At 40.8% G+C, this 26,636-nt stretch overlaps 2 protein-coding genes across 4 annotated transcripts in view; one reads left to right on the top strand and one right to left on the bottom strand.

Moving 5' to 3' along the window:
* Positions 1 to 25,199, bottom strand: part of LOC114239602 (Kv channel-interacting protein 4) — a 32,857-nt gene extending 7,658 nt beyond the window's left edge. The window contains exons 1-3 of one of the 3 annotated variants that reach the window (XM_028169889.2): positions 25,031 to 25,150; positions 21,579 to 21,617; positions 1 to 125 (exon numbers count right to left, since the gene is read on the bottom strand). In XM_028169889.2, coding sequence (XP_028025690.1) covers positions 1 to 125; positions 21,579 to 21,582 — 129 coding nt within the window. In that variant the 5' untranslated portion in view covers positions 21,583 to 21,617; positions 25,031 to 25,150. Of the gene's footprint in view, positions 126 to 21,578; positions 21,618 to 25,030 lie in introns of all 3 variants that reach the window. The other 2 variants (XM_089730783.1, XM_089730782.1) reach the window with 2 other exon arrangements.
* On the top strand, positions 6,237 to 8,074 carry LOC149501954 (uncharacterized). Its single transcript, XM_089730781.1, has 2 exons — positions 6,237 to 7,114; positions 7,718 to 8,074. The coding sequence occupies exons 1-2, from the start codon at positions 6,496 to 6,498 to the stop codon at positions 7,723 to 7,725; spliced, it is 627 nt and encodes a 208-aa protein (XP_089586907.1). The 5' UTR covers positions 6,237 to 6,495; the 3' UTR covers positions 7,726 to 8,074.
* Positions 25,200 to 26,636: the final 1,437 nt, after the last annotated feature.

Below are 26,636 nucleotides of genomic sequence, written 5' to 3'. Positions count from 1 at the left end.
CTGTTTGAACCCTCGATACATGAGCTTGATCTCGTGCGTGGTGAAGCGGCTGGACCGCGCGAGAGCGCTGAGAGCCTCCGGCCGGTGGCGGGTCGGCAGCGCGGCCTCCGGGTACTCCTCCTCCGCTGAAGACAAACGAACGAACTCGTATTGAAAACGGCAACGTAACGCAATCATAAAAAGATGTGTGGTGGGACACCGGGTAGGAACGAAGTTCCTTATTACAAAAATATTAATTTTAAGTTCTATTCGAGGTATAAAGAAAATAAAACTGGAGGTTTCGCAACAACCTACGGTCATTCGGTAATGTGCGTACTTATTGTGGTACACTTCATTCACGGTTGTTTGCATAAGAGTTAGTGTATTGTGCAAACGAACGCTCTGAGATCGTGGTCAATGAATGATAAAAAATATGTTTTTTTTTACGTTATTACAAAGTTAAGCCGTACACTGTGTGCATTACTAATAAAAATCTTACGTTACGGACATTTTTTCCCGGTTAGGGTACCCCTCCGCATCATCCCATAAGGAACTTTGTTCCAATACGCAGTCTGAAGGCTCTTCCTATGCATCATCAGACCGGCGGGACGGAGCACGTCATAAACAAGTTAGATGGTGACCCGGTAAGTAGAATCCGGGTAAATGATAACATCAAAACGTGGTAGACCTTAATCAAACTGGTGCGATCATTCAATAGGTATCTTTGTGAGAAAAAAAATTATGGATCAGCTCCGACGCGAGACTAGAAGGACTCTTTAACTGAGAGTGCTATTTAATACGAAACAAACAAAGGGAGTAAATGAACGAAAGCATTTTACACTCATAGCACAGCTATTTAAATTGATTTTATATTATCTGATTACAAATACGTGCTGCCATCTATTGACAGGTACGTATGTATTTACGAAAAATATTTTATGTTTAAAAAATTCTGCTTCTGATACCAGAAAACAAGTCGTGTTAATGCAAAAAAATCTAAATTAATAAATTGTTCTACGCTTCGGCACACACCGCTGTCTTTGAACAACGCCCGGGCCCACACAAAAAATTATATGATGGCGCGAAGATAGTGGGGCCATCTATCGAACTGGGGATGCAAAACTACTAGTGTAGTTGTGGACAAGCACGTCATGAGGCGCACGTGGCTAAACGTCACTCGTCGCTGACGTCTCGGTGCGGAATCAGTTCAATCGACCGCTTGAAAACTCACTTATCGTTAATAGTGTGAATACAGAAAGAAAGAGATTAGATCTAGTGCTATTTGCCTGCAAACCTACCCAAGCAGGAGAATGTCCGGTCATACACGACTTTTTGTTTAGCTGAACTAAGACGAAGCGAACTCTAATTAAGAGCGTGCGCTGTGAGTAGACCCGGCGCCGAGTGTCGGCTGAGTGTCGAGTCACTCGCGCGACACTCGCTTTGATCTGTTCTGACACAGTGACGCGTCTGTATAGCACAGAGACTGCACAGATAATATCAAACAAACTGTTATCTTATACCTTTACACGAGCAATTCTTGTATATATATAATCTGAATCTCGGAAACGGCCACAACGATTTTTATAAAATTTAGTATACAGTGGATTTCGGGGGCGATAAATCGATTTAGCTACGATTTATTTTCAGAAAATGTTATGTGTCAGAAAATGTATTCGTGTTTTCAATAATCAACTTTATTGATAATCAACTTTATGACCCTTCCCGACATCTATTGGCGAATAACAGTACTATTTTTCAACTAACAACACAAAACACAATTTATCAACAACAAAAAAACAGGTCATCGTCTAGTATATCATAAAACGTCACAAAGAACTTCGGCCGCCGTCGGTCGGTACGATGTGAATCAAACCTCATTCCTCATCATACCTCAATAGAACCCAAGGTCCAGTGTCGAGTTAACATCGGGGAGGTGGGGTGGGGCGGGGCTGGGACGGCGGGTGTGAATGTAATTGGCACCAAATGTAAAGCTACATTAATCTCTGTCGTCTGAGAATCACTTGAAAGTGTTAACGAAACTATATAACACTAGCGGCCCGCTCCGACTCCGCTCGGGACTTTAGCAAAAATTACAACGATATTTGACGTTGATTTATTTTTTTAAATAAAAGAGAACTTATTGCGGCAAAACTATAATAGTTAGACATATGCGGTTGCGACACTTTTTGTAAATAATAATGTGTTTTACAAAGTCGTAGTACATTATTTTATTCTATCATCAATAGTTTCCGCAGTGCACGCGGTGTAAAGAATATTTTAAGTAATTTTTTTACACCTTGGGTTACATTACTGGAGTTTTAGTAAGGATCCCTATTTAAAAAAAAAAAAGATTATAGCCTATGTCACTCGGGAATAGTGTAGCTTCCAAACAGTAAAATAATTTTTCAAATCCGTTCAGTAGTTTCGGAGCTTATTCAATACAAACAAACAAACAAAACTTTCCTCTTTATAATATTAGTATAGAAGTAAAGACTAGTATAGATATCGAGGGCTATTTGGCTTAAGCAAAATTTTTGCAACTTTACAGGGGAACCATTTAAAGTTTAAACATTTAGAAGAAATATCATAACAAAAAAAAACTTCTTCAGATATTTGAATGAGTTAAACTTAATTGAAGTTCATTTAAAACATCGAACTGTTGATGCTGATACCAAATAAAACGGACCTTTAATTACAAAGATAAAAGTCGCTGAAACCGGATAACCTTTCATTCCCAGATATTTACTTAATGTACAGTTCGTTTTCCGTCTGCAGGTCGAGATGAGCGTGACATCCGTGTATAGGACACATTCATTTATAGGAGACATTCGTAAGCAGTTTGCTTAGTGCGAGTCTTTTAACGTTCTCGATAGCGTAAAAGTTACCTCATATTTTTGTATGGGATGGGATCGTTTGCGTACGTTTGCCGCTAGGGGTGCTGTTCTAACTGCATACAAAATTGCGTTAACTTTTACGCTATCGAGAACGTTAAGATACTCGCACTAAGCACACTGAGCTCCGTGTCGCGTGACCGGCGCGTCATGCGGTCAACTCAGGGCTCCTCAGTGGACCGACACGTTTATAGCCAGTGGCGTAAGTGTAACGGACACGCATTATCTGAGATGTTCTTTTTCCGGCTAGCTCGTTAAAGCTAAAACAAATTCCCGGCATTTTAACGAAAAAACTGTACTTTTTCTTTTTGGAACGAAGTTCCTTATGGGACGATGCGGAGGGGTGCAGTAACCGGGAAAAAACGTCCGTAACGTAAGATTTTTATTATTTATGTATAGCCTTAGTATGATAGCTATACAGTGTCTTATGTATAGTCTACGTGAAGACGGTTATTATTATTAATCATATAAATAGCTGTTTCTTTGTATATTATTATTATATATTTTTTATAAATCATTGTGAATAAAATAAAGTTGATAACTTTGTAAAGTAGTTTTATTTTTATCAATAAAAAATCATAAAAACTAAAGCAGTTGCTATAGCCAGGTCTGACGCTCAGAAACGGTTGTATGCCGCTTTAGATGGACCTCGTGGACAAAAGGAACTTTACCGTATTACAAGAGCTAGAGAAGAAAGAGCGAAAGATATTAAGCATGTCAGATGTATGAAAAATGAGACAGGTAAAGTTTTAATGAGAGATGACGAAATAAAAGAGCGCTGGAAGATATATTTTGAAAAATTAATGAATGAGGAGAACGACTGGAATAGAGTGATTAATAGGAAGCCAGAGAACGTCGGACTTGTGAATGAGATTAGTATGTATGAAGTTAGAGAAGCAGTGAGAAGTATGAAAAATGGAAAATCGGAAGGACCAGACGGTATACCAGTGGAAGTATGGAAGATACTGGGAGAAGACGGATATAAGTGGCTGACTTTATTCTTCAATAAGCTGCTGCAAGAAGAAGTGATCCCTACGGAATGGAGCATCAGTACGCTGGTGCCCATATACAAAAATAAAGGGGATGTGCAAGACTGTGGCAGCTATCGGGGAATAAAGCTTATGTCTCATAGTATGAAAGTTTGGGAGAAAGTGATAGAAAAGCGATTGCGAGATGAAAGTGAGATCACCCAAAACCAGTTCGGGTTCATGCCTGGTCGCGGGACAACGGACGCCATATTTGCACTCCGCCAAGTGTGCGAAAAACATCGCGACGTGCACAGGAATCTGCATATGGTGTTCGTTGATCTAGAGAAAGCGTACGACCGAGTACCTAGAGCAGTTTTGTGGTGGGCATTGAATGAGAAAGGTATACCTGGTAAGTATGTGAGGTTAATCTGTGCCATGTACAGTCGAGCCAGGACGTATGTACGAACCGCCGCGGGGAATTCCGACGAGTTCAATGTGGCAGTGGGCTTACACCAAGGGTCTGCACTAAGTCCCTATCTCTTCCTGCTTGTGATGGATGCCTTGACATCGGAGATACAGGAAGAGCCCCTTGGTGTATGCTGTTTGCCGATGACATAGTGCTCGTCGGAGAAAACGGGCTCGAGGTCCAAAACATACTGGAGAAATGGCGATGCAAGTTGGAGAGTGTTGGCCTAAAAATCAGCAGATCGAAAACCGAACATCTGTTCTGTGATTTTGGCGGTCTCTCCAATTTTGCACCCATTTCCCTCGACGGAACACCTTTGCCAGTATGTCAAGACTTCCGCTACCTAGGGTCTGTTATCCAAAGCGACGGTGAACTGGATCGTACTGTCAGGCACAGAATTGACGCAGGATGGATGAAATGGCGGCAGGTCACGGGCACCATATGTGACTCGCACATCCCTCTTCCCCTAAAAGGGAAGATATATAAGACCTTAATAAGGCCTGCCGTCTTGTATGGATCAGCGTGTTGGACAACGAAAGTGACGGATGAAAGGCGATTGCATGCAGCAGAGATGCGAATGTTGCGATGGATGTGTGGAGTAACGAGAATGGATAGAATACGGAATGAATATGTTAGAGGAAGTCTGAAAGTGGCACCTGTGACAGAGAAGCTGAGGAGTGCACGTTTGGGATGGTATGGACATGTGATGAGACGGAATGAAAATGAGGTTGTTAAGAGAGTGTTAACTATGAATGTGGAAGGATTTAGAGGAAGAGGTAGACCTAAGAAGAAATGGATGGATTGTGTGAAAGACGATATGGGTAGGAGGGGAGTGAGCGAAGAAATGGTATATGATAGAAGAGTATGGAAGGAGAAAACATGTTGCGCCGACCCCAGGTGACTGGGAGAAGGGCAGGATAATGATGATGATGAAAAAATCATAATAAAAAAATGTATACCCGAATAATTATTTTCTTTATACCTCGAATAGAACGGAAAATTAATATTTTTATAATCAGGAACTTCGTTTCTATCCGGTGTCCCACGATACTACACATCTTTTTGTAAATATTACAATCGACGACGTCTTTATTATAAAATACATAAATGTTCTGTTATATGACAAACGAAGAGGAATGAGATGAAGTTTGTGTCCGCTTCAGTGAACCGAGACGAGATGACATGGAATGAAGTGTATCAGTTGAACAGTGAGAATTTGGTCAGACTTCGGTTGACTTGTTGGAAGAACCCGAGCAGCCACGTCCAGTGGCGGCGCTCACAGATGCTAAGCGGCTCAAAATAAAAACGTAATATAGAAAAATGATTTGAGAAAACTTTTAAGTAAAACTCCAGTCGGAAGACATCGAGACTTGAATAGAAACTGTGACGAGAACGTTCCTTCAACATTCTGGTTGTGTTCTAGAATGTCCGGGGCACGGAGCATCGTTACGGCAGACGGTGATCCGACCTCATGCTGTGAGGTGTGTTGTTAGACTCACAGTGAGCAAGCGCGGAGATGTGAGCACACGGACGGCTGCTGCTGTCCAGAGTCATCATACTTTTACGTCTGTTCGCCTCGTGGGTGGCGGACAGGGTGCTCTTTGTGACGTTTGGAACACTAGTCCCCGCGGTCACGGGGGACCGGCGTCTCTGATCAGACCCCCGTTACCAGCGACTCAGAGGAAAAGGACACATGCTCTTTACACTACTTTTTAGTTCCTTGATTTCAAATAACCCAAATATAATAAAATTCTACATTTTACACTTATACTATTATATAAAGGGGTGAAAAGATATTTGGCTTAAGCGAAATTTATCTTTGTAATTAAAGGTCAGTTTTATTTGGTATCAGCATCAGCAGCTCAACGTTTTTAATTGAACTTCGATTGAGTTTACCCCATCTAAATAACTGAAGAAGTTATTTTGCTAGTGTAGCGAGTCTGAGTGCGGCCCTGCGCTGAGTACGGCCCTGCGCTGGAGCATCGCACTTTATATAATATTCGTCGGTACTCGCAAAATGTTTTCAATCGGTTGAGTTTGAGACAAAACATACACTGGTGCTTCGCTATTAACATTTGTATTATTTGATCGCTATTTAATTAAATATAAAATTGTAATTAGTGGTATCATTTCACTGCAACAAAACCATAGTTGGTACCACAATTGGTGACGCCGAATACGAATACGGAACATGGAGCCACAACAAAGAAAGCACCCAGCAGCGACGCCGGACGAATTTTTGGACACGGAGGGTACCTCATATGCTGCCTCGCTAGAAACGTCGAGAATCGGTTTCCGTCCACCCCCGTTTTGGCCAGAGGAACCAGAGCTATGGTTCGCGCAGGTGGAAGGCCAATTCGTGTTGGCAAATATCAAAACGGACTCTACAAAGTTTTATTCCGTCATCGCCGTTTTGGAGCACAGACACATATCGGAGGTAAAAGATATTATAACCAACCCTCCAACCGAAGAAAAATATAACAAACTGAAAACGGAATTAATTAAACGGTTATCTGCATCTCAAGAACGGAAGGTAAAACAATTATTAATGCATGAAGAGTTAGGGGACCGCAAACCGTCTCAGTTTTTGAGACATTTGAGTAACCTGGCAGGACCTTCAGTGCCGGACGATTTCGTGAAAACGTTGTGGTCGAGTCGATTGCCAAGTAATATACAGACTATTGTAGCTTCCCAGTCGGATCTTCCACTCGATAAGTTAGCTGACCTGGCGGATAAAATACACGAACTTGCACCCTCTGCACCATACCAGGTAGCGAGTACAGCCCACTCCGCGCCTACTTCAGCTCAAGGTATGCCCACAACAATTATTGAGACTATGGCCAACCAGATTAGTGAATTAACAAAGCAGGTAGCATTGCTCACTACAAACATGAACCGTGGTTATCATCATGCACGCCAACGGTCACGGAGTAGGCAGAAAAGGGATAGGTCTAGGTCGCGGTCACGATTACGTCAGCCACCTGAAAACCACCCTCATTGTTGGTACCATTTTAATTTCTCTGGTCGAGCAACAAAATGCCGGAAGCCATGTCAATGGCAGTCGGAAAACTCCATGGACAGCCGGAAGTAGCGGCCTATGACTGTCCAACTAATTCAGGCCGACTTTTCATATCTGACCGACATTCTAAAATACAATTTTTGGTTGATACAGGGTCGGACCTGTGTGTGTATCCTAGATCAGCTATGAGAACACCCTGTACGCAAGCCAAGTATAGCTTAACTGCCGCAAATGGTTCAGTAATACATACCTATGGACAGATACATATAACATTAGATTTGGGACTGCGCCGTGCTTTCTCTTGGAAATTTACCATTGCAGACATTGCAAAGCCAATTATTGGTATTGATTTTTTAAATTTTTACAACCTGCTAATTGACTGCCGTAATCACAGAATTATAGATGGGACTACTTCACTAGCTGTGCCAGCATCACATCAGAAAGTTCCGGATAGCGTGGCATCGGTCAAGACAATTTCCGGTGATTCAATATTTGACCAGCTTCTACGTGAGTTCCCAGAAGTTACACGACCTGCGGGTACTGTAAGTACACCTAAGCATAACACTATGCACTTTATTAAAACTACGTCTGGCCCACCAGTTACGAGTAGACCTAGACGGTTGGATCCCGAACGCTTGCGACACGCCAAGAAAGAATTTGACGACATGCTAGCATGTGGCACGGCAAGGCGTTCGTCAAGCCCATGGTCCTCACCGCTGCACTTGGTCAGAAAGAAGGATGATGGCTGGAGACCCTGTGGTGATTACCGTGCACTAAATGCTCGTACCGTGCCCGATCAATACCCTGTACGCCACATTCAGGACTTTAGTCAGCAGCTTTCTGGATGTACTATCTTTTCAAAAATTGATCTTATTAAAGCTTATAATCAGATTCCCGTAAATCCCTCTGACATACCCAAGATAGCGATCACCACACCCTTTGGCATGTTTGAGTTCCCGTACATGACATTTGGTCTAAGAAACGCAGCTCAAACTTTTCAGTGGTTTATTGATGAAGTGCTCACAGGTTTAAATGATTTCTGCTATGGGTTCATGGACGATCTGTTAATTTTTTCCGAGTCACGTGATCTTCACATGACCCATGTGCGACAGGTACTTGCCAGACTTAAGGAATATGGCGTTCTAATCAACCCAGCCAAATGTTCTTGGGGTAGAAATGAAGTCAGTTTCCTCGGATATCATGTTTCTGCTGAAGGTACACGTCCTCTGCAAGAGAAAGTCCATGTTATCCAGGAATTTCCTGTACCACGAACAGTGAAGGAGCTCCGAAGGTTTCTCGGTATGTTGAATTTCTATAGAAGGTTCATTCCTGATGCAGCGACTATTGAAGCACCTCTACACAGTATGTTGGCAGGAGAGAAGGTAAAAGGGTCACAGCCTGTCCACATGACCCCACTACAGCTGGAAGCCTTCGAAGAATGCAAAAGAGCATTATCCAAGGCTACACTTCTGGTACATCCCAATATGCAAGCTGAGTTGTCTATAGTTACTGACGCATCTGACGTATCTATTGGAGCGACTTTGCAACAGCGTGTACAAGACCAATGGGAACCACTCGGGATCTTCTCCAAAAAATTAAGTCCGAGTCAGAGGAAGTACAGTCCATATGACAGGGAGTTACTAGCGATATACGAAGCAATTAAATATTTTAGGCATATGGTAGAAGCTAGAAACTTTAGTATATACACCGACCACCGACCACTCGTTTACGCTTTCTCTAGGTCAAAAGATAATTGTTCTCCAAGACAGTACAGGTATTTTGATTTTATCGCACAGTTCACCACTGATATAAGGTACATACCTGGTACGCAGAATATTGTGGCAGACACGTTGTCACGTATAGAGGAGGTACAAGCCATCGACTTCCATCAGTTAGCCCTCTCACAGGAATCAGATCCCGAACTACAAAACCTACTCAGCAAGGGATCGTCACTAAAGCTACGGAAGATAGCTCCAGCTGGATCACACACGGAACTGTACTGTGACATGTCAGTGCAACCGCCAAGACCCTACGTCACACCTGATTTTCGGAAGCAAGTTTTCGACTCACTGCACTGTCTTAGCCATCCAGGTGGTGCTGCTACAGTCCGACTTGTGACCGAACGATTTGTATGGCCTGGAATACGTCGTGACTGCAGAGATTGGTCAAGGAATTGCTTGCACTGCCAGCGATGCAAAGTTACCCGTCACACAACAGCCCCACTTTCCCGTTTTCCTTTGACCACGTCGAGATTCTCCTGTATCCATCTCGACATTGTAGGACCACTAACCCCTTCTGCTAATTACAGATATTGCCTTACCGTCATCGACCGCTTTACGCGATGGCCTGAGGCAATACCGATGATGGAGATCACTGCTGAAGCTTGCGCAACTGCTCTCGTATCAGGATGGATATCCAGGTTCGGCTGTCCCACTCAAGTTACCACCGACCAGGGTCGACAGTTCGAATCAGCTCTCTTCAAGTCCATCACGTCCATGGTGGGAGCCAGGCATTTCCGTACGACATCTTACCATCCAAGCTCTAACGGGAAGATTGAGAGACTCCATCGCCAGCTGAAGGCAGCAATAATGTGCCACAGTACTAGCCAATGGACCGAAGCTTTACCACTGGTGCTGCTCGGCATCCGTACTTCTTGGAAGGAAGACATTCAATCTTCTGCTGCCGAGCTGGTGTATGGGGAACCTTTACGCTTACCTGGGCAATTTCTATTTCCATACGAAGATCACACTACCAGTGATGTCACTTCCTTCGCGGTACGTCTAGCTAAACAGATGTCTAGCCTTACACCTACACCAGCGGCATGGCATAGAAAAGGACCATTTTACGTACCAAGAGATCTGCAAACTTCTACCCATGTCTTCGTGAGACAGGACCATGTTCGCAGACCCCTTGAAGCGCCCTATTCTGGTCCACACAAAGTGTTGAAGCGTCACGAAAAATTTTTTAAGGTTGAAGTCCACGGTAGAAAGGTCAATGTTTCATTAGATCGGCTGAAGCCAGCTTTTATAACTCGAGAAGCTATAAATGTTGCAGATACACCTCCTACTCCATCCCCAGCAGCCACTTTGTCACCTGCACCAGAGTCCGAGAAGAAGACAAGAAGTGGAAGACGAGTGCGATTCCCGGACTACTACCAGGGTTAGCTAGAGCAGAACTTCGATCGCCGTAGCGATCTCGGAGGGGAGTGCTGTAGCGAGTCTGAGTGCGGCCCTGCGCTGAGTACGGCCCTGCGCTGGAGCATCGCACTTTATATAATATTCGTCGGTATAGTAACCGGCAAACTTCGTGAGCAAATGACCTTGACTGCGCAGAACCGAATTTTAGATCACTTTGGTGGTGAGGGTGAGGCGCGACGGGAGGGAAAATCGTATCGAGCGCGTTATTGGTAGATCAGTCGAACCTTGCGCCCCGCACCGCGCCCTCGTTCCGCTTGCTCCCAAAAGTACGCTTGCGTACAGTAAAAAGTCTATCGTTATTAATCGTTAAGTTATTTGTTATAATTGCTTGTTGACTTTGTTGCCATTGCTATATGTTGAGTGTTTGTTGATTTTTTATAAAAAATACACTATGGCGTAGTATTCAAAAGAAAGGGTAGAAAATTTGTGTACGACGTATATTGCTTCATTATAAAACAGGAGAAGAATGATATGGAAAAAGTAAAACAGACTTCGGAAGCAAGAAAAACATCAGTGAGTACTGCTAGGTGCATTATTAACGAAGCTAAAGACTCTGGCTTGCTCGCCGTATTTTGGACTCCGGGTAAGAAAAGATCAGGGAAGAAGAAAGTTACCAGAATGGATAGTTTCGTTCAATCTGTAATAAAAAGATGTAATCATAATAACTACATAACAAGCAGCGAAACTCCGTATCGTAGAAAGGCTTCGAAAAATTTAAAGAAGATATAAATTTTAATGGCTCGGAATGAAGAATGATGGAAAAAAAAACCAGAAAGTAATCGGAAGCTGGTAATTGAAAAAAGTTACATTCGATTACTACGAATCGAATATCTTCAAAAAATAATTAATTATAGACAAAAAAGAAGACCGAACCGACCGAGTTGTAAACTACACCGATGAGCCCTATGTCGACTCATCACGATGATAGCGACTCGGGTGATGAAAACATTGATGATGATGCTGGTCAAGATTATGATAACGAAAAAAAAATACAAATACCAGCCTCGCTTCAACTGAACCAAGACCTGGCAACAGCTCTAGTTTTGACTTAATAGAAGGAATATCTATTTTACCCCAAGATTAAATTATTACAATTATTAACCTATAATAAATAAAATATGTTGATTTTAATAATTTAATAGCATTATGAAGCAGAGTAAATATTGTTTTTGCACGTGAGTGTACCATGCGCGAACTTACCCCCACTACGTCGACAAATGCTCCAGAAGTTTGCCGGCTATTATACTCGCAAAATGTTTTCAATCGGTTGAGTTCGAGACAAAACATACACTGGTGCTTCGCTATTAACATTTGTATTATTTGATCGCTATTTAATTAAATATAAAATTGTAATTAGTGGTATCATTTCACTGCAACAAAACCAGAGTTGGTACCACACTAGCATGTTTTTTTCCAAATGCTTAAAGCTTTAAATAGCTCTCCTTCCTGCAAAGTTGTAAAAAAGTCGCTTAATCCCCAAACATTTTTTAATCCCTCACTATTACATTAAGATAGTTACAAAAACAGAATCCAACTGTAGAGAGATGGCTGGCATCCCACCACGAACTGTACTGTACAATAGTAAAAACAATAGTTGTCCCGGTATTAAGCTCTCCGCCCCGAAACTTACAATCGATAAAGCTCGAAGCTTTGATGTCAAACTTTGTGTATAAATCAAAACCGTAACACTGCGAACTAGTCTGTTGTACAGCCCGAACTAATATATACTGAATCTCTAAACACTGGCGTGACACGCGACTTTTCCTTATATATAGACCTCATAATGGAGTCGTCGACCTCAACGAATTTACTCACGGCTCAGTGAGCGGGCCACGGGCCAATGAAACACCGTACTGGAAATTTCAATGAGATTTCTGGAAGCCCTTTGAACTGAGTGAAGTGTGCCCTGGTAGTATCAGTACAGTACAGCAAAGCAGGCTTGACGCGGTGATGTCTATGGGCTCGTTATCAATAAACAAACTCGATGTACAAACTATAGACGTGTATTAAAGTTCGCCGAGAAAGGTCGCCGCTCGGACATTCTTGGTGCGGACCACGGACCGACTCCAACTATTCGGAAGTTAGTAGTTAGGCGAGTTGTGGGTAATGGCGAATAGCTCGCGCAATACTTGCTTGATGAGGAATTTCTTCTTGAAATTTTATTCTCGAAACGTACAGGGTCGTTTTACTGGTGGTAGGACCTCTTGTGAGTCCGCGCGGGTAGGTACCACCACCCTGCCTATTTCTGCCGTGAAGCAGTAATGCGTTTCGGTTTTAAGGGTGGCGCAGCCGTTGTAACTATACTTGAGACCTTAGAACTTATATCTCAAGGTGGGTGGCGCATTTACGTTGTAGATGTCTATGGACTCCAGTAACCACTTAACACAAGGTGGGCTGTGAGGCTCGTCCACCCATCTAAGCAATAAAAAATAAAAAGGGTTGCTTTGCTAAAGATTCCTGATAAAATTAACGTTAATCATAAATATTTCCACAAATCAGATAAAACATATTTGCTACAATAAATAACAAGCCACTTCGTAGAGAACAGCGACGGGTGGGATCATTAAAAATAATATCTAACAGTATCATCATTATACTTTACGAAGATCACTTCTTGGAGAATAAATAATAGTTTAAAAAAACTAACAAAATACGCTTTTATAGAAAATCCAACTAAAAAATAGAAAATAAATTTTAATATAAATTTGAATTAAAAATAGTGTAAGAAAAAATGATTTTATTGTGAAAAAAGTGAGGGGTGCTTTTCAGGATATTATGAAAATAACCCTTCTACTCATATCTGTTCATAAAATATTTAGAACTACTGATACCATACACCCCATAAAATCGTATTTTGTTAGTTTTTTAAACTATTATTAATTTTTGATTTTTTTAGTTGAATGTCATTTTTTTTAATAACTATTAATAACCTTAATAAGTATACCAAATTTACTGATACCATACATCCCATAAAATCGTATTTTGTTAGTTTTTTTAAACTATTATTTATTTTTCCATTTTTAGTTGAATGTCATTTTTTTTAATAACTATTAATAACCTTAATAAGTATACCAAATTTCGAGTTAATTCGACGTTTTGAAGGGGGTCAAAATCATGTTCAAAGATTCCGTTACATACTAACATACATACGTCTGAAGCTAATAAAAGCGTATTAAAAAAATGCAGCATCCAGAGAGGAGACTCTTACACTGGTAAATGTTCCCAGACAACGTGACGTGGCCTCACGGGGCACAGGACCAGCTCTGTTGCAGACAACTGAACCTCTTACTAATCCGCCTCCACCATCTACCATGATAAATGTCGCGGGTATGTTGGCTAAGCATCCTTAGAGATTAGATTAGATTAGAAACATCTAGACGTTCTTGAACCGTCTACGGCCTGAAGGGTGCGGCACCCCTCATCTTTGTTTTTGTTTCATAGAAGCTAATGTTCAGTTTGTTTGAATAGGTCGCAAAGATCACAAGATGGTTTTGATGTGTAATTCGAGATGTTTGTTCGGAGCAAGTTTACTTAGACGATATATGTGTGCCAGCAGGCGATCTTATCCACATTGTTACTGAGACGATATCATGTGTGCCCTGCTGATTCTCTCGGAGCCACTTTCATTACCCTGGCAACAGGGTATTGAGCAAAAAAATTTAAGTTTACTAGATTCCATCCGGCTTTAGAATAAAATCCCCTCCACATGTGGAGGGGATGTGTTACATGTGGAGAGTTCTTAACGACAGGCAGCGGCTCGGCTCTGCTCCTAGCGTTGCTGACGTCCAGGGGCGACGGTAACCACTCACCATCAGGTGGGCCGTACGCCCGTCTGCCTACCAGAGCAACAAATATAAAAGAATCATTAGCTTTTTTAGCTTTTTGTGATTTCTGATAATACATATACATATACAGGGTACATGCAATCGTTGATGGAAATTGAGAACTAATACAGGCTGTGGTCCTTATCTACATATTATCAAGATCGAGGAACTGCTAGTTATGCTAGCCTTTGCAGCAGTCACATAGGAAATATTCATAAAAAATAATAATAATTAGAGTCAGCTATTAATTATTACAATTACTACTTATTAACTATTAACTATTTTAAATTACTAACAAAATGTATGTTTTTTACAGAAATAAAGAATTATGAAAAAAAAGAACAGTCGCCTGCTCTTCGCTTACAATGTGGTTCATGATATTTGTAATTATCTAAATTAAGCCTCAAACCTGACGACGTTGCTAACACGAAGCCCAGCAAAAGCCGTGCTTCGCAGAATCTACCACCGGATCGGAAACGCGACCCACTGAGAAGATCCGGCGAGAAACTCAGTGGGCTAGGGCAGCAAGCGGATAAACAACAACTTAGCTATTTCAATTTGCGTCCTCATAATTCAACAAATACCAATTAATCACAGTAAATAATACTATTTTTTTTTTATAATATCATGTTTTTTATTGTTTTTATAATATCTAATCTTGTTTCAGCGTACGGTTGTCAAAAAAACAAATGTTTTTCATACTTTTGTTCGTCAATGACAAATTGTTATGATTCAAGAAACCTAACGTTCTTGTACACAGAGTATTTGCAGCGGTAAGTACACTCACTTTTATTATTATTGCGTATATGTGTGGAAGAGCTCACAGTCCCCATGGTGTTAAGTGGTTACAGCATCAGACAACCCACAGACATCTACAACGTAAATGCCACCACCCACCTTGAGATATGAGTTCTAAGGTCTCAGTATAGTTACAACGGCTGCGCCACCCTTCAAACCGAAACGCATTACTGCTTCACTACTGGTGGTGGTACCTACCCCCACGGACTCACAAGACATTCTACCATCAGTAATTATGGAAATCAAAAATTTCTGGGTTTGATTTGTATTATACTAAGGATAATCCCTTCACGGTGTAAGTCAATCGTGAATATTTGTCAAGTACGTATTCCATTAAGACCAGGGTACCCGCCTTTTGTGTGGCTCTGTCTATGTCAACGACATAAAATCCCGCTACGACAATTTGTTGCGCACTTAAAATATATACTATTTAATTTTTTTTCATAACATAATTTTAATTAATAATAATATAATAATTAATAATAATTAATAATAATATTTAATAATTTTCCTATTACTCTGTACTGTGTCTTGTTTTCTGTGTGTACATAAATAAATAAATAAAATAAATAAATAAATAAATAATTGGACCTAACACTTCAACGCTATATGTGTTGTGTTCAGTTATTTCGGCCCAAGTCCCCTCATCTACTTTTTTTTATTTTATTGCTTAGGTGGGTGGACGAGCTCACAGCCCACCTGGTGTTAAGTAGTTACTGGAACCTATAGACATCTACAACGTAAATGCGCCACCCACCTTGAGATATAAGGTGTAAGGTATCAAGTATAGTTACTACGGCTACCCCACCCTTCAAACCGAAACGTATTACTGCTTCACGGCAGAAATAGGCAGGGTGGTGGTACCTACCCACGCGGACTCTCAAGTAGTTTAGTCTATATTCTACTCGACATTACTCTTTTGGCACAGATAGCATTGATTTAATAGACAACCTGAATAATAAGATATAACCATTACATATTTAAGATTTTTAATTAACTCTGTTAGCGAGATATCAAAACGTTTTAAAATTAAATAACTTTACTTAACATAAGCATCTGATAATAGATGACAAAATATACGTGTTATTATTATACATGCTTTAAATAGTATGAGATAAGCGTTTATTTACATCCTTAACTTATTATATCGAGGGGTGAAAGGCTTTGTTTTAGCGACATTTATTTTTGTAATTATAGGTTCGTTTGATTTGGTATTACTATGAACAATTCGATGTTTTAATTGAACTTCAATTAAGTTACTACTACTCCATTCAAATACCTGAAGAAGTTTTTTGGTTATGATATTTCTTCCAAAACGTTACCTTTGAATGGCTGCTCTGTAAAGTTCTAAAAATGTCGATCAAACCAAATAGCATTGCACTCCTCGATAGGTTCATAAACAATCGTACTTGAAGAGTAAACTCCAGTTGCACGTTGGACCTTACCCGCACACCCAGCAGATTAGCAAATGAGTTCACAAAAGCGAGCTATGAAGGGCTTGTCGTACTGATCAGAGCGGAACCTACGAGCGCTTCATTCAGTAGACCCTCAGACATGCCCTGTCACCGCCCAGGTCGTGTTTTGTTCAGCGTTAATAAAATAAACCGCCCAGATGTCACGCGAACTCGCGTCTCCGAGACATTCAATTTGTTTAAGATTAGCTTTTATACCGAAACTACATGACATTGATCGACTGTGTGTAATAAACTGTGGCTCAAGTCTGCGGGTAAATAAATCGTAAGTTCGCGGGAATTTAATACGACTCCGGCCGCCATCTTGCGACACCGAGTGACGCGGGCGGGCGGGAGGCGGTGGTGCGGGGCCCGGGGGGGTCGTTTTGTGTTTGTTATTGTCCCTAGTTGATAGACAAGGTATATTAATTATCGGTAGATATATGAATATTGGATTGGTAAGAACGGAAAGTATTAAAAGAGCGTTAAGATGTGTGTGAGAGGAAACGGTAAGAAAGGGAAAAGAGAATGACAGAGAAAAGGAAGATAGCGAAGACGGATAAGTGAGAAAAGCGTAAAAAATTGTGAATTAATTTTTAATTATCATATTATGGAAGATTTTAGAAAAAAATATATGCTGATTAGATACATTATATAAGATGATTAGATACATTAAATCATTAAAAAAACATTACACACACTAACATGTATTTGACATACCTACACACACATATAATCTTTTATTGTCAAACTTTTGTTATTGTTTAAAGTCTGTGGTCAAATTGAGAATATGTAGATTAATATTATTTCTCTTTAATATTATTTGTCTAAAGTGTAGTGTTGGCGAAATCTGTGACTATAGAACAATGATTATAATGGATATCAAATGTGAAAATAGAACCATAACAATGTTCAAACTTATAATTTCAATCAATTATGGTCGAATTTCGACCAAAAGGCGATCACTAATTTATTGAAAGAGAGGCATTTTTTAACGTATATTTTTATAGCCCTGTTTCAAAAACGCTTACTCGTCTTACCTCATCAAGGCAAGTTAATAAATATTATTCTTATACTAATGTTTGGACTAAGCATTTCGCGGCAGAGCCGTCTGTAGTCGGGATGCCAAAGAACCGTGAAACGCCGACCACTGGCCCACTACATTTTGTTTCTAGAACTCAAATCAATAATTATTATTATTTAACCAGCAGGGGGTGCGGTTGCGAGGGGTGGGGAACGCGTGTCCCGGCACAGAGAGGCACTCGGTCAGCGGTCGGGGGGCCACTGTACCTCTCATTTATACAGCTACGTTTGCCGTGATTGATTTCCAAAACACTATAAACAAATTCCATTAAATTTTGAATATTGTGGACCTCACGCAATCTAACTTCCATCGGATTACAGTTTGTGTTAGAGCGCAGACCTAAAATCTTTCTTGTTGCACTTTTACTCATATTTTCACTCACTCTTAAGATGTATTATATACTAGTTGACCCGGCAGACTTCGTAGTGCCTCAATCGATAAATAAAAGATCTAAACTTTTGTCTAGAATAAACTTAAAACAAACAAAACGAATCCGTCCGACGGGGGACACATCAAAGGGAAAACAGAATTGTTGTTGTGTATTTATCTACCTTTTAAACCTTCCCTGAACTTCCACATATAATTCAAAACCAAAATTAGCCAAATCGGTCCAGCCGTTCTCGAGTTTTAGCGAGACTAACGAACAGCAATTCATTTTTATTTCGTAGATATTCGTGTTAATTCTAATCATGATAAATCCATCCTTCTATGACGCTTACTTTAGAAAGATATAGTAAGCAAAGGCGCGCAATTATCGCGTGGTTCTGAGATATTTTAGAATTGCCGACTATTTGAAGATAGCTCAGGTGATCCTTGTCACTACCCCGCGGGCTCCTCCGCACGAGACCACACACACACACACAACGACTAGTTAGACACCGAGCACACTGCTGCTGAACGACGCAAGCTTCCTTGAGACCTTGAGACATCAAAGTCTCAAATATATTTTCATACTAGTTGTGGGATCCTTCAACAAACCTCAATTACTTTGTTACCGCATTTAACCATGAATTATTAATTTAATTTTCCAAATTCAGTGTGCCTAGTTCGAATTTTTTAAAGTTCTCAATCGCGTGAAAAGTTATCTAAAATTTGTATGGAGTTGGAACTTTTGCCTACGTTTGCCGCTAGGGGCGCTGTTCCAGCTGCATACAAATTTGAGTTAACTTTTACGCGATCGAGAACGTTAAAAACTCACACTGAGTTCACAGAGCAGATGGGGGCACGCGTGCTCGGCGGGACGCTCCGAGTGCGTCCCTGTGCTTACAGTACAGTCGGTAATAAAACAGATTTCAAACAATGAACTGGGTTACATTAGGCTTCATTGTGTCCCTTTGTTTTTTAATTTAGAAATTTCGAATAAAGACAAATTCGTTTAGCTCCTTGTACGGACTTGTTACCATTTGGAATTGAGTTGTGAGGACAGCTGGACTCTCCATGTAACTCTGTTTCATCGACTAAGAATTAAAAAGGGGACGGTTCTCGATTTGTACTTGTGTAGTCTTCATTAGTGTTCAAATTGTATTAGTGCACAGACTGTAAATGGATAGAACTACTTGTGCTAAACAGGAATACATAATTTAAAAAAAGGAATTTTTAATTAAATTTGTTTTGACAACAAATGGTAAGGAATATTTTATAATACAAAGTGCATTTTGCAAATGCAACGAATTTTTTTTCCTACTTAAGCTGATGGTCTTGAGAAACCATTTCACGAGGCTCAAACCTGACGACGTTGCTAACACTGACCTTAACAAGAGCAGTGCCTCGCAGAATCTATCACCGGATCGGAAACGCGACCCACTGAGAAGATCCGGCGAGAAACTCAGTGGGCTGTGTCTGTGGGTTAATTTACTCGCCGAGCCCTTGACGAGAATATAAATGCTACGAGTATCTTATCTGTCTGTGTGTTACACCAGGTCCACCACTAATCTCTGTGTCCTGGTCCGATCCTCCCACCCCCGCCATATCTACTGGATACACGGAACATCGCTCGGTTGGTCGCATCTATATCGAAACAAATATTTAGTCTATAAATAATTCACACATAAAATACGTCCGTATTTTTGTGTACACTTTGCGTGACAAATCCTTAAATAATACAACGGTAACGCTCACGGGACATCACCGGGAGAACGCAGGGCTGCCCGGATATCCGATGTGAAGGAAATAATCTGGTCTGATAGGTCCTGACTCCCATCCTGCGCGTGCTGTCTTGTAACGTAGTCAGCATATCAAGAACTGGTTTAATTGAACTCTCTTAAATTGATTAATTAAACACTCTTCTTTCTCTCAATATGGCAATTGTTTTCTCGTCAGGCCGTTATTGTCAGTATCAAGATTATAAAAATCTTCAGGTTTTAGTTAAACACATGTATATACTCTGTTATATGAAAACGGGGACTGTAATTTATTATTGATTTTATTAAATTTTCTTTCATACATTTGTTTTAAACATTATTCAGTTTTTTTATCGTCCTCTTTTACGATATTTGCAGCACGCATTCTCTCAATGTTATGTTAAACGCCATATTAAGGTTACATTAGAAATTCATTAGAAATTTTAGTAGGGTGGTTATTTATTCTTAAAATTTCTAATTTTGCGCGCGCAATTTTCTTAATTTTTCTTTCTTAAAAACATTCTCCTGACAATAATAAACACAACAAAATAAGAATTATCCAATTTGTTGCCGGCGTAAAAAAATTTATCGTAAAATTGTAATCAATCGAAATGAAATATCGATCCAGTGAAATCTTAGGAGCTTACTGAGAGCACCATTAGCTGTACTCCTCGGCAGCAACCCTGCGCCGCCAGAGCTGATTTACGACGAGCCGAGAGGGTAGTTTCACCCCCACCCCGAGCGACTGACGCGGGCCACATACTGTCACACGCCGCCTTAATAACGCACGTAAATATCTTAAGGAAATCGGTCATGGATTACCCGACTGTTCCAGTGGGGGGGTTTATCAGTTCTACCTCGTTGAACTGCGCTTCTGCGTACAACCCGTCTAGTAATAAGCGGTTATGTCGTATCAAATAACGGTCGTCGAAGCCGAACCCAGTGGGGCGGCGCCCTCTGCCCCGGGGGGTCACGAACGCCCAGAGCCGTCCTAAAGCACTACTTCGATCCAATTTTGAACGTCCCGGTCCTTTAACATCGGGTGACCAGATAACGAGGAACGCAGTAACAGATGAGAGCGCTCACAGCCCACCTGATGTTAAGTGGTTACCGGAGCTCATAGACATCTACAACGTAAACGCGCCACCCACCTTGAGATGTAAGTTCTAAGATCTCAGTATAGTTACAACGGCTGCCCCACCGTTCAAACCGAAACGCATTACTGCTTCACGGCAGAAATAGGCAGGGCGGTGGTACCTACCCGTGCGGACTTATAAGAGGTCCACCAGTAAAATTATTAGTACGAGTGTGTTACTAGACTCAGCAGTTCTGGTCTGCGAGTTAAATCAAATTAATTCAAAAGTCGGTTATACTCCGGAGACTAGTTCTTGTAATTTGCGAAAAGTTTGGGGAAATTGTAAAATAAAAGTCTTACTGTGTGTTGATTTCAATGAAACGAGTCCCTTAGCAGCGCGCAATGTAACGCATATAGCTAACGGGGTCAACGACAATGCACCAGATTTGTCTTTTTACATTGCGGGCAAACTGTAAAGTATTCGGAATGTCGGATGTAATGACAATAATAACACTAATGATACTAATGACACTAATAAGTAATAACGTAAGAATAGTTTTAATGACATGTACGGTGTTTGTCGCCATAGCGACAAATCGCGTGAGGAGTCATTGACGGTTCCCTCGCAATTTTAATTGATTGTCCTCTAAAAACAAATATGTATAAGAAAAACGATTATATATATACGTATTTATATAGTACGTACCCATGTATTTCCAAGGGAGCCCTCCAGGCGCCTGTCACACTTTCAGAATAATTCGTTATTTTAATTGAACAATAAACCCACACACACACCCACACATACACACACTATCACGCGCGTATTTATGGCAGAAGATCCTCAGCCAATCAGCCCAAACGCTACCCCAGACTATCACCCTCTAACTACATCTCCTTCCCAAGCCTTCATCCTTCCTTCCTGATTGCAGCCCAACTATTCGGGTGTTCTACGTGTACCAGTCCACGCGTTTCCTCCGAGAGTACACCGCGCTGCATGGCTATAGTCTGGACCGTCTCAATCCCACCAGACCCATCTCACGTCTGAAGGCAGGCTGAGATATTATTTCGCAACGTGGACAGACCCGGGTATACGCTGAGCAGGCTCATTAACTGGTACCTTCTTTACAATAACATGAGGAACGGTTGCCCTATCGACCTATAGGACTACCCAGATGACCAGTTCGGTTGACCTCTAGCTAGTATACCGTGTGTGCAAGTCAGTGGTCACCTGACGCGGAGGTCGATGTGGTCTCGCCACTTACTCCTTGAAGCTTTTGCATCAATTTCGTTATCTTGTTTCGTGCCGTGCGACACACTATGGAACTGCAGCTGTCCATTGTCAACAGGACCGCGGGAAGAACTTCCTTTGACTGTTACCGGAAAATCTATTTAGATCCCATTTCCTAAGGGGGTCTGCTAACAAATATTACTAATGTGGCGGGTAGCCATCCTTGAACACAAGACATTCGACAGATGCCTGAATCTCGCTAACGACATCAACAAGATGAGCTTGCATATATACAAGCTCCGAACATCCACATACGGACCGTCGGTCTACCGAGCAATATCAGCCGCTCGGTGGAAGATCTTTCCTTTAGTCTAACTCACACACTGGCACGCTTCTATTAGCTTGCTGTGTGTTTGTTTTTATGGAATGTCAACGTCGAAGGAAGTTTCCACACACTCTAAAACGTCCAATCAAGTAGACAGTCCGCCCGCGCGGCATCCAAAGGATACAAAAAGGCAAAAGAGAAAAAAATTTTCGACAAACTAAAATGAGTATATCATAAATATAGTCGAAGCGAATTAAACGTGCATTATTAAAGATAGTCCAAAAACGACTGGTCCGATATAGAAACGATTTAAATGGGGCTACACGAAAACTACCGACTTCGGAATAATAAAATACCCTCAAAATAGATTCATCAAGACAAAAGTTTTGAGATAAATACAGTCGAACCCGGAAACACTATCGGTGCTTTTAGGCTCTTCAAGCACCAGTCACCGTCTTGACTGTCGAGTCAACTTGTCGACTCCGACGACCAAACTAGCGCATAGACACAGCCCACTGAGTTTCTCGCCGGATCATCTCAGCGGGTCGCGATTTCGATCCGGTAGTAGATTCTCCGAAGCACTGCCCTTTCTAGGGCCAGTGTTAGCAAATTCTCTCAGGTTGAGCCCATGAGCTCACTTACCGGTCCGCGTGAAGTTGGAATAGCCCATTAGGCTACCAACGATAAGGTAAGGAAAAAAAACAATCGTATTGACAGCCTCTTCCTTTTTTGGGTCAGTTAAAAAAATTAAATTGATTTGGTGGTTCCGTACGCTGTTTAATCGTCTTTTAACTCCTACAGTGTTGGGAGGCTTAGCAGAGCGAAGTGCGGCTTCACGCCCGGACAGAGACCAGTACTGCGCGGTGTCCGGGGGGTCCGCTGAGTATAGTACCGTACAATGATCTTACTACCACAGTCTTTGAACAGTTCTGCTGCGACGAGCCACGCTGTTGGACAATAGAGCCACCGTTGTTTTATAGAATTGACACCGCGACCTCATCCTATGACGTCCATGGACTCTACTAACTACTATGACGTGTGATGTCTGTGATCTCTGTGATCTCTGTGTTCGATCTAGATGTAATCATAGCTACGTGCCCGCAGCCGTCACTGGACATCGTTGCAGTCGATATAAACCATCGACAATCGACCTCACATCCCTACACGATATAGACTATGAATAATATTTAGAGAGGAGGGCGGGGTAGCATCGATCATTGATAAAAATACAGGCCAGGTCGCGACCAGGTGCGAACTATCTATATATTAATAGGTGAAGCAAAAACTTTGTACCACTTTTTACGAAAATTGCGCGGACGGAGGAATTTGAAATTTCCCACACCTATAAAGAATATAGAGAAGGAGTTTTTTTAATTATGCATGTAAAATATATTAAATCAATAAAAATAAAAACATTACACGCACTACCATGTAATAGACACACACACGCATATAATAATATGTATACTACTTTGTTTATTGTTAAAGTCTGTGGTCAAATTGAGAATAGATTAATATTGTTTGTCTTTAATATTATTTGTCTATAGTGTTGTAGTCTTAGAGAAATCTGTGATAGTAAAAGTATTGTTCTTGAAAATAGAACCTAATAATATTCAAACGTATAATTTCAATTAATTATAGTCGAATTTCGACTACTGCGGGACCACTAGTACGTGTTATTGCGTCACTGGTATTATTAGGTGATTATACTTCAACAACTACAAATCTCCATTATGTTTGATAGATATTATTGTTAACTCGTAAAACTATCCATAATCGAAACCGTCATGGAATAAAAGAAATCTGATAATAACTAGAAACGCGCTAATGACATTTCTAGAAGATAAATTTTCCGAATTTCAAATATATATTTCATAACCGAAATATTATACGGTTTACAGGGTTTTTTTTCGTACCTATTCTAGTAACCTCGAGGGGACATACTAGATTCGCCGAGCGAAGAGGTGGCCTCACGGGGATCTACCTTGAGGACGTTGCTAATACTGACCCCAGCAAGAGCAGTGCTTCGCAGAATCTACCACCGGATGGGAAACGCGACCCACTGAGAAGATCCGGCGAGAAACTCAGTGGGTTGTACATTCTGTATATCTATATATAACGACGAGTTGTGTTCTCATTAAAAACTATTTTGTAAATCTGTTTTGGAGTCACGAACCTCCTATCCGCTACGAGTGGTCAACCAGCGCGCCTCCAACACTGGGGCTCACAGCTCCCTGAATTTAAAATATATAAATAAAACCTCGTCCCACCACCATAATGGTAATGCCAGTTGATCTAAGTGTAGCATGTGTGCTGCTACCTACTCCTTCTTCGCGGAAGCCATTCGGACACATGCGTTGGAACAGTGTGTGCCGGTGCTGTACTGCCGGCTGACGGTGGGGACGTAGCTGGAAGTGGCTGGGACTGATCGCAGCTTAGGATTTAGAGTACTATCATAGACTTTCTCTAGCCTTATTCATTTTCCCCCTATAAGAACGGGTCGCGCAATTTTTTCACAACAAAAAGATTGGAGCATTGGAGACTAGTTTTGTCGTGAAATAATATCTTCCATACAAAACCTTTCATGCTTTATGTGAAAACTTACAAAATAAGAATGTTTTAAGTCGTATTTTTATATTCGAACAGGTGGTTGATAGAACGCGGTCAGCAAATACAAGACACGCACAACCCCCGCGAGTGCTCGCGAGCAACTGACGGACGCGGCCGCGCGGAGCTGCAGCGCGCACGCGTTCTACCATTTCAAATGATCATAGAATCAAAAGTTCAAAATAGACGTGTCATATTTTAGCCACAGCCGAGCTGCTCTTTACCGGTAACACTTATTTGAAGAAAGAAATTTTCATAGCAATGAAGCGTCTTTTGCGAGTATGTTGAAATTTTTGACAATAACAACAAGCCAATGTTTACTGTTATTGAGGCAAACCGTCAAGTCAAAAAAAGTAAATATAAAAGTAAACAAAGGTATGTAAAGAAAATCCTATATCATTTAAAACCTTTAAAAACTCTTTAATTTTAATAAAAGATTTTTCTTAGACGGAATTACTCATCTGTCTGTCATTTAACGAAAAGAGAGTAGTTTTGTTTAGTATAACAATACATTTTAAAATATAAATTTTTATTATATCACAGAAAACGCAATTAGTCTTTTATTTTTTATTCATTCTGAAGTATTTCATATAATTATGTATATGTATTTAAAATAAATAGCGTTATGTAGTTACTGAAGCCAGCATGTTCAAGCACACTTGACAAAAAGATAAGATATTGACAACTTAACAAACTCTAAGGAATTAACGATGGACTAAGTTTAAAACTCAGTGAATCGTACGTTGGGTTTTTCTTTTTCTAAAAGAAGTGAACAAAGTGCACATTTTTTGCTGCGCATTGACATTTTACCGAAATTTCATAATTTGTTTTGGTATTTTTTTTTTAGACTGTATTTTTATTCTAAAATATAGACGAGTATACAACCAACCCGATGCTTTTTTTTTTCTACCTATGCTGATAGCCTTGAGAGGCTATTTCAGCTTCACCCTAACGTTTGTAGGTGAGCTCACGGGGCTCAAACCGGAGAGTTGCTAACACTGACCCTAGTAAGTGCAGTGCTTCGCAAAATCTACCACCGGATCGGAAATGCGACCCAGTGAGAAGATCCGGCGAGAAACTCAGTGGACTGTGTCTATGGGTTAATTCGCTCGTCGAGCCTTTCGTCGCAAGCGATGGGTTCGACGAGGACGTTGACCGGTGCTTGTGGTGCCTAAAAACACCGTTAACGAATCAGGAGGATCTACGATACACATGGACGTTAGCTCGTGAAATGGTAACATATCGTAAAATTAAGCATCTCAGAGACATCAGATTATTAGGCATTATAAAATCTCCACTTTACTGTCTACAAATCCCAGGATCTTTGAGAAAGCCGCAATATATATTATTATATATTTTTATTATACGTTGAAAATTAGCGTCGTATCGATAGGTAATAGTGATTTCAGTTAATACAAGACGCGACCGGGGTTCTGCCCGCACCCACCGCGCTCCGAATAAAAAAATTCACACAGAGACACATCAGTTTTACTTATTTTCTATAATATATGTAAAAAGTATTTTGTATGAACTCACGCCTTCTAACAAAGTGAAAAGAAATGAACAATAAACATTTACTATTTTCAAAACAATATACTGTAAAT

Source organism: Bombyx mandarina, chromosome 11 (assembly GCF_030267445.1).
Source record: "Bombyx mandarina strain Sakado chromosome 11, ASM3026744v2".
In the NCBI taxonomy this organism is placed as follows: domain Eukaryota; kingdom Metazoa; phylum Arthropoda; class Insecta; order Lepidoptera; family Bombycidae; genus Bombyx; species Bombyx mandarina.
This window is presented reverse-complemented; position numbering and strand designations above follow the sequence as displayed.

Coding starts and splice junctions, on each gene's coding strand:
- LOC149501954 (XM_089730781.1), top strand. CDS start 6,496: ATGGAGCCACAACAAAGAAAGCACCCAGCAGCGACGCCGGACGAATTT.